The 9123-nt window shown below is 43.7% G+C and overlaps 1 protein-coding gene across 1 annotated transcript; it reads right to left on the bottom strand.

Annotated features, from left to right (window-relative positions):
• Positions 1–440: 440 nt before the first annotated feature.
• LOC105457203 (protein krueppel) lies at positions 441–6839 on the bottom strand. The gene is made up of 3 exons (XM_011701726.1): positions 6537–6839; positions 2212–2881; positions 441–1230 (listed from the first exon to the last, which is right to left on the bottom strand). Exons 1-3 carry the CDS (start codon positions 6574–6576, stop codon positions 441–443), a joined length of 1500 nt encoding a protein of 499 aa, XP_011700028.1. The 5' UTR covers positions 6577–6839.
• Between the last annotated feature and the right edge of the window lie 2284 nt (positions 6840–9123).

Below are 9123 nucleotides of genomic sequence, written 5' to 3'. Positions count from 1 at the left end.
CTCCGGGTAGCGCGAGACTCGCGAGATAGCGACAGTGGACCAACGGACCGTCGTCACTCCTCCCCGCTACTTTTTACTGTCAGAGGAACTTGTATACCAGAATATATACGATTAACCAAATATATGAATTCCTCTTGTTACCTTTCTATTTTCTTCTCTTTTTTTAAATTTTTTCCGCTTCTTCGGCACACGAAACTATGTACACGAGACTTCGCCCCTCTTCGCGAACGCCTCGAGCGCGACGGAATCGCGCCATGTAACGATCCCTCCCGTAAACCCGTAATCGAAATCTATCACGCGATATATAAGGCGACGGTGCCTTATACGAGAGAACACCATGTAAAAAGCATCTTTACCGTGTCGCCCGACGGTAAGAGGTCGCGAACAGTACGGTAAGGTCGTTGTTTACGCAGCTTTCTCTACGTACCGCTGAGACTTCACTAGGATGCGTGATCGCTGTCGGTGGCCGCCCGTCGACGATGGGCGCGCGAGCGCCTCAGGAACATGGTGGCCTCGTCTTCCTCGTCGTCGTCCTCCTCCGGATTTGTCTCGTTGCTCACGTCGGCGTTCAGCGACGAGTTGTTGCTGCCGCCGGAGTGCGATCTGCGCGAGGACGACTTGTTCATCGACAGATCCTCGGGTTCCGTTTGCACCGGCAACACGGCGACCGGGGAGGGATTCAGCGTCATCGTGGCCGCCGGGTAGACGGGCCCGTTCAGCTCGGGATTGATTCGAAGGTGGTGAGTCGCCAGTCTGCTGATCGGCTGATGCATTTCCGCGATGTATTTCCTCGCGATCCCTCCCTCCGGCTCCTCCCCCGGCGCCTGCTCCCCGTCGGCGTCGACGTCGACGTACTCCTCCGAGTCGACCTCGTCGCTGTTCAACGACGGGGGCGACTCGGCCTCCGTCGGCGGTGATTCCATCTGCGCCGCGCCGTTACCGCACTTGTGCTGCTGCAAATGGTGCCGCCTACGGAAACGCATTTGGCAGGTCGAGCACCTGAACGGCTTCTCGTCGTTGTGTATCAGCATGTGCGCCTTCAGCTGATTCGAGTCGCTGAACCTGGACGAGCACACTTCGCAGGCGTACGGACGCTCGCCGGTGTGCACGCGTAGATGACGACGGAGATTCGCCACCTGGACGAACTTACGTTCGCAGTATTTGCATTTGTACGGTTTTTCGCCCGTGTGCAGTCGCATGTGGGTCTTCAAATGATGGTCCCGGGTAAATCTGCAAAACCGAAGGTCAAGGATCAGCTCGACTGAGCTTGTTGATTTTAACGAAAGATGTCTGAAACCGTTAAGGTTTCGGCTTTTTGCCGATCAACGATTGACTTTAGGGATGAATTCTCCCAAGCAGAACAACAGATCATTATAACGTTAAAGTGAAATTTAATTAGAATTAATTCGTGACTGATCAAAAAATGACTTTTCATAATCATTTCGAAGTGATTATGATGTAATCTTGTCATGATAACTTTTCGTTCTGCTTGGGTCAGAGATGTGTAAATCAGGGTTTTTTGATGAATCGGATCGAATCGAATTAAATCAGATGGTTGAAAAATTATTTTTAATTAACAACATAATTATTGTTACGTCGAGTTTTGGTATAGATAATATATACTCTCTAAAAGTGAATCAGTGGAGTTATCACTAATTTTTAGTGTATATAATTTTCTAGTGGCATACTTAGAACTGTAGTAAATAGTGAGTATTATTTCGATGTTCTTTTAGTGATAATATATTAATTCAAACAGTGAATATCACTGAAACAATATTGAAATATTCACTGTTTATCACAATTCTAAGTATATGCCACTGGAAAATAATATACACTGAAAATCAGTGATAATTTCTGATTTACTTTTAGAGAGTAGACAATAAAAATAGATTGCAATATGTTTTATTTATTAATGGAAATGTGATTTCGTAAGATTGTCAATATATATATGTAATTCGAACTTCTTAGTTCTTAAATTTGGAATTTTTGAATAGTTCGGACTCAAATCATAGAAATTCAAATTCTTATCTGATTCGATTTATATACGAATAGTTTACACATCTCTAGAAATCGTATAAATCGTCTTTTCTTTCTTTAAATTGACATTACATGATAATGAACAGTTTCGCGAAGAAATTTCGTCCGTCCGTTTATGGCTTGAAAAAATCGCGAGTAAGAGACAACGTGCGAATCGATCGCGTAGAGACTCACCTTTTCTGACATTCTCGGCATTGGAAAGGTTTCTCGCCGGTATGCGTGCGTTCGTGATTTTGCAGCACGTGCTTGTATCCGAAGGATCTCTGGCACACTCCGCAAGTGAAGACTTTATCTTTACCGTCCTTCGCCGTCTCGGGGGGGCTGACGGGACTGATGCGGTCCGCCGCGACCTCCGCCTTCACGGCTTTTCTCTTCGCGGCGCGACCCCTCCTGACGATCCTGTCGTCGTCGTTGCCCGTCATATTGTTGTTGTCGCTGTTGTCGTTATTGTTGTTATTGTTATGGCTGTTGTTGTTGTTGTTGTTGCGCCGGGAAGCGGGCTTTGTGTTCGGGGCCGGCGGCGACACCTCTGGCACTGCGTGTAGGGGCGAGGGCGGCGAGGACGCGAGACGCGGCATCCAATTGCTGAAGAAATCCTGCGCGTAAATCGGGGGGGACGTGGCGGCGAGGGTGGCGTGTAACGATACAGGAAGTCTCGCGGCCATCAGGGCTATCCTCATTCTCGCCTGATTAGCGATCAGCTGCTCGTGGGTGATCGGTAGCTGTGTCGACAGTGCCGTTGCCGTCGGGTCAAATATGGGAAACATCCTCTGCGACGCGCTATCGAGCTGAGTGCTGTTCTCGGGGTCCTGCATCATGCCCAGACGCTGCTCGATCAGGAGTCCTGGACTGTAACACACAAACATATTGGAATTCGCAAAAAAAAAATTTCCAAATACTCTCTCGAGCCGTTCTTGACGAGACAAAATCACAATCGCACAAGGAAACGACAACGTATATATGAGGCGTTAAACACCGTTAATTCGTGCGTGACATAATTACGCATAATAATATTTTAATGATTAACACACGTAAAACGTATGATTACTGTACTAAAGAACACACTTTGTCATTCGTATTTCGGGCATGAAATATAAATGCACGTGAACAGATAATAATTTGGGGAATATCGAAAAAGAAAATCCTCCCCGGCACCTCGTTACCGTCGGGACAATCCGGCGAGGTTAGCGATCGTACACGAGGGGATAGATATCGGATGATCGCACAAATGTATACGATCTGCGAATCGAAAGACCTCTCCTCGCGCTTCCTCTCTTACTCGCGCTCCCTCCCTCCCTCTTTCTGTCTCTCTCATCTCACAGATGCTCTTCGCGTGCTTCTTCCTCTCTCTTCCCTACCACTCCTGACTTGCCCTCCCACACATGTCGCTGCTCGCACGTGAGGACGTTACTGGATCCTCCTCCATTCACTCACACTCTCGGCTACGCGAGAGTTCATTCATAAGGCTCCGACTATCCACCTACGCGTCTACGACGTACCGCCTCTTCGACTCGTCGGGGCCAACGACTTTATCAGCGCGCGAATATATTCGCGTTTATCAGAATACCGACGGCATCTCGAAATCGACAGCGACATCCGTCAGTGGGGCAGAATGAATTTGCAACGTTCTAATTCGCAACAGTTAAGAAACCTAGATTTTGACTGTTGGTTGAAATGAATATATTACGAGATAATTCAATTACAAAGAGGGTGTATAATAAATATGTACTCTTCGAAATAACGCATGGGAATACAAGGAATATGACGTAAATTTATGTTTCCAAAAATTACCTCAGATCTTATGTGTCTATGTATTTTCTGATAAATGTGCGCAATTAATTCATGACCGAACGGACACCGCAGCACGGGTTACTGCAAGTCTTTTTTTGAAAGTTATCTACGCGCGGCGAGAATACAGCTTCTAAAAGGTTGACGTCACGCGGGGCGCACCTTCGTCAGTTAATATTTAAGGTTTTCTTTTACACAACCCACACACACACACAGAGATACACAAAGATGTAACGGTAAAGGGTGCGAATTCGAAGGACACTTCCGAACGTGCGTTCGAGGGATTCGCAAAAAAAAATGTTTCCGAGTACTTTTTCGAGCCGCTCGAAATAAAATCGCGTGAGGAAACGATAATCGACAAAGATCCATGTTCAATCGCTGCGGGCTAATTAACGGGACTACTTTAGAGAGGCAGCGTCGTTGAATCAATAAGGGTGCGCGTACGATGTCTTACTCCCCCTTTCTTCGCGCCACCCTAAAATTCCCTTAACGGCGACCGAGATCCTTACAGCCTACGATCGCCGTTTCTTGGCAACGCGACGCCGGGAGTACCGCCCCCGCTTGCGTCTACTCTCTAATTGGTCGCAACCCTTGTAGTTCTATCGCGTATACTTTCTCCTGGAGATCCTATTAGAGGCTAGACCGTCTCAAATTAAACTATACCTCTGCATTTATTTGGCTTTGCTCGAAGAGGTAACATAAGTAATGTTCGCGGTTGACGAAAAAGTTCGACACAATACCTGTGCGAAACATTTGTCGAGTCGCAAAAGGGGTAAACAAACGTAAACAAATATACCGAGTCTTTAATTTTTCACATGCGGAAGTTACAATGCCGACAAAAGCTACCGCTGTCAATTGTTTTCTTTATTGATGGTCTTGTCGTCTCTTTTTACGGTTTTTTTCAGTACGTCTCGTGCCGTTTCTTTTTTTAAGTATTTTTCGCATAACCTTGAGTAGTTGAAAGTTTTGAAAAGTGTGTTCTCTTATATGCGGAAGCATTTTGTGTGTCATTATTTTTCTGAGCTAACGGCATCTTTTTTGTCTTTTTTTCGCATCATTATTTCCAGGTGGCATTAAATCAGCTGAAATATGTTTCTTCCTTTTAAATTTTACGAAATTTAATCTTTTTATGAAACTGAGATTTTTTCAAATGTTTTAGATTATCTAAAAATATAGTTATTATTTTAAGACCGTAACTTTTTTTAAAACCATTTTCAGAAATATAATCATTTTCAACGATAGACAAAATCCCGCGAGTCGCAACGCATTTATTTCATTTACATGAAATTAGAAATATGATTTTTAATTTTCGGCTATGCATGTATGACTGTTTTAACACTAAAAGCACTAACGTTTCTTACTCTCTAAAAGAATCAAGTGAATAAATTACTATGAAAATAAAGAAAATGTATAAAGGACATAATTATTAGAAAAATCAAAAAATTTCAAAATCCTATTTCTTAATACAAAAAATATAATTTTAATTAAAAAAATATTAAATTCTTTTAATGTTGAATAATTTAATTATATTAACTTAATGATAATTATTTCATTATTATTAATAATTATAAAAAAATATAATATTAATCTAAAAGAATAGAAATATGATCAATAATGACCGTTCGGTACTTTTAGTGCTGAAAGATGCTAGCGGTGCGTTTCTCTTTAAAGTTTAACCCTATATAAATAAGGGCGTTTCTGCCAGAATTTGAATTCATCACTGGAAGTGACGATTTAAATGCCTATATAACGGATCGGGGGAAGGTCGCGTCTCGCCGGTTTGAGAAAACGGCGCTTATGGAGACACGATGAGGTCGTTACGAAAGAGAGAAAGAGAGAGAAAGAGGGAAAAGCGTGCCGGGCATTCCGCGAGCAATCGCGGTGATTATTTTTAGACGCTCGCGCGTCGCGCGCGTCACGCGAGTCATTCGCGATACAATTTCATTTTTCCAACGAATCTCCGTCCCTTTAATTCGCGCCGGGAAATTCAGCCGGTTTCATCCGAAGCCTATCGATGTGTTTACGATGTGTCACAACGTACGTGCGTCGTATCGCCGTAGATGCTTTTAGATCCTGGCGATACGCCAGGAAGTCGCACGACTCTTAAGAAACTACGAAATTGCTCTCTCTCTCTCTCTCCTCTCCTTCTATCCTCCCCCTCTCTGACTCCTGTCTCTCTTACTCTCTCTCTGTCTGCCTCTATATATATTAAAGCGCCGACGCGCACCACCTACATTTTCACTTTCATTCGAGGCCAACATCCGACAGATTGTTAGATGCGATTAAAAAAAAAAAAGAAGAGGCAAACAATGCGAGGTCGTCGTAATAGCATTCTAATGCCACGTGATGTAACGGAGCTTTTGTCAAATTTCGCCAGAAGACAGGTTTTTACAATGAAAATCATTTAACAGAACCGGAGTCGCTTGTGCAAGGAGTATAGACAATGTTGAAAGTTACAAACCTAGGGTTAACACAACAACGAGCGAAAGGGGAGAAACTAAATCTTGGTAAATAATGCCTGCGGTGAAAATAAAGTTTGGCATTAAATTTCGGCACGCCAAAGAATGTACGGCAAAGAGTTATTGAAATTTGCCGACGAAACGGTACGGTCGGGTTGACCTTTCTAGGCAAGAGACAACGTGCAATTTTCACGGTATTTTTTTTTAAGATACTCTTCCATTTTTGCAATTTTTACGAAAAGAAAAACCTACCTTCATAAACTTGCAATTCGCGCGTACAAGGCAATGCCATGCTACGATGATCCGTGCGGCTGTCCTCACTTTGACATTCCTTCCGGTCTAATCGGGCACAACGTGATCACTCGCGGAAAACGAAGACGCGAGGCCTCGACGCGAAGCTGCATCAATGGCGCGACTAAAACAAAAGCCGCCGTCAGCCGCTGGTCTCGTTTGTCACCCCCGTTCGTGATGGATGTAAGGAACGAGCATCCGAGAGCGATTCAACACACAAGCGACTTATTTCCAGAAGAAAAGAAAACACCCGAGAAAGCACACCGGTAACGTATCGCGATCACGTGTCAAAGCGCCGCGAGGATGCTGCGCGTCTTCGGTCGATCGTCACAACCTGACGTACAATCGCACGAATCGGAGCAGAATCGTGCTACTATCACGCGGACGACCGACGACCGTCGAATGACGATGTATGCTCCGGGCTGACCTAACCCAATACTAAGTGACAAGCAAGTCGTCCGCTGCTAGTCAAACACATTCACCCCACCCCTGCACGTCCCGGTCCGGTCCCCCACGCCCGCTCTATCCCCCACCAGGCATCACGGCGCGCTACCCTCTCGAATCGCAACCCCGGATGCGCGAGTCGCCGGGACGTGCCGGGTTAGTCTGTGCGCGTAAGATGGAGTACGAGGAGCGAGAGAAAGTGAGAGAGACAGATATCGACTGAGAGAGAGAAAGAGAGAGAGAGAAAATGAGAGTGGGAGAGAGAGACGGGAAGGGGATGACAATGCGAGAGGGTGGGAAGGAAAGGAGAGAGATAGCGAGAGCGAGAGAGAAAAAGACAGAAAAAGTAGGAGACGAGGAGGTTCAGGGAAAGACAGGGTGAACCTGCGACCGTGATCTTTAAGAGTAGGGGTTGGCGCGTGTGGAGAGCGAGCTTTTTCCCTCAAGGAGGCGAAGGAGAAGGTGGGAGATCGCGCCCCAGTCTCGGGAAGACGCGGAGGAGCCCGAGGGAGGCAGGGAAGAAAGGGGGATAAATGGAAAGAGATCGCGTCGGTGCGTTTCGCACGATTCGAAAGTTGGGCGAAGGGTCGCGCGATCGCGTACGCTTCTTCTTACAATTAGACTCGTAAAATTGCGCGGCAAGAGTAGAGAAATTGAGAGAAATTCGGGAAGGATATCTCTCTCTCTCCGCGCGTTCGTGATCGCGCTACGATTAGCGTTGTCGTTCACTTCGCTCGATCGCCCGTCCTCGGGAGCCGCTTTTCATTCCGCGACGTAGACACATACGCGTGTATATACAATACATATGTGTACAACACTCGTTATTTTATGCCCGCTGAATGTACCGCTCTTGTGATATATTGACAGTTCCGCGCGCGCGCGTGTTGTACACCGGCGAGCTTTTTTGCAAAAGTTCGCCGCGGCTGTCAATATTTCAAAAGCGGTCGATATAAATTGCTCGGCGATACGTCGCGCCCGAAGAGTCTTCGAGGTTTGCGCGAAAACAGTAATGTAATGTCGCGTAAAAGGTACACAAGTATATACAGGATACAAAAAAAGAAAGAGGTTGCGAAAACTTCGGGCAAAGACAACGATCGCCTTTAACAAACGAGATTAATTTTACGATTATGACACAAAAATATCTCGAGAAATCAATGACGCTTCCTTTGATTCACAAATTCTTTAACGTTAGAAGTACCGATGCTTCTCACTCACTAAAAGGATCAAGCGAATAAATTATTATGAAAATAAAAAAGTGATGAAAAGAAAGTTTTTGAAAAGAATAAATTGTTTCATGGACATAAAAAATACAATATAAAAATTAAAAATAGCTTCAGAATCCCCGAATTATACTTTTAGATTTTTTTTACGCAAAAAATATAATATTAGTCTGAAAAATAGAAATGTTCGATAATGATCGGTACTTCTAGCGTCAATTGATTTTTATTTATTAACAAAATTCACAATTTTTTGCAACTTTCGAAGCTTTTAATGTTTAGTAATTACTCGTTAAGATTGATTAGGGTAAAAAAGAAAGAGGTTTATCATGGCCTAGAATTTAGATTTAAATTTTTGCAACAAGGTCGATCTTTGTTATTTCTTTTTAAAGTTCCTATTATTCTTTTCGCGATAAATCTTCAATTCTTTTTACATGCCGACTGTATTTTTTCTTTTCAAGCGCAGCCAACTTTCGCTTCCTTTGTTACTGTATCTAATTGTCAGTGGTGATCTATTTTAAAAACCAAGAAACTGTTCTAGAATCTGAAGTAATTTTTTCCTGAACGGTCGCGTCTTAGTTATTATGTGCAAAGGTTAGACAAGAAAAGAAAAGAAGTTAATTCTTTTTGTTTTTTTTTAGCTCTATATGTACGTATCATATACATATATGGTAGTTATATGAATGTTGATAATTTTAGATTATCAATGCGTGATATAAGCCTACATAATACTAAAAAGACATTTTTAATCTTTATAATTTTAAATGTTGCTACATGTGTGTGGATATGACATATGCCATACCCCCACGATATGTTAAAACGCAAGCAAAAATGGGTGAAGATATGGATTGGAGTATTCTAAGAAAAGTTCAATTTTCTAAATATAT

Source organism: Wasmannia auropunctata, unplaced genomic scaffold, assembly GCF_000956235.1.
Source record: "Wasmannia auropunctata unplaced genomic scaffold, wasmannia.A_1.0 LD335343.1, whole genome shotgun sequence".
Taxonomy (NCBI): Eukaryota; Metazoa; Arthropoda; class Insecta; order Hymenoptera; family Formicidae; genus Wasmannia; species Wasmannia auropunctata.
The sequence above is the reverse complement of the archived record's forward strand: the minus strand, read 5'-3'. Positions and strand labels throughout refer to the sequence as shown.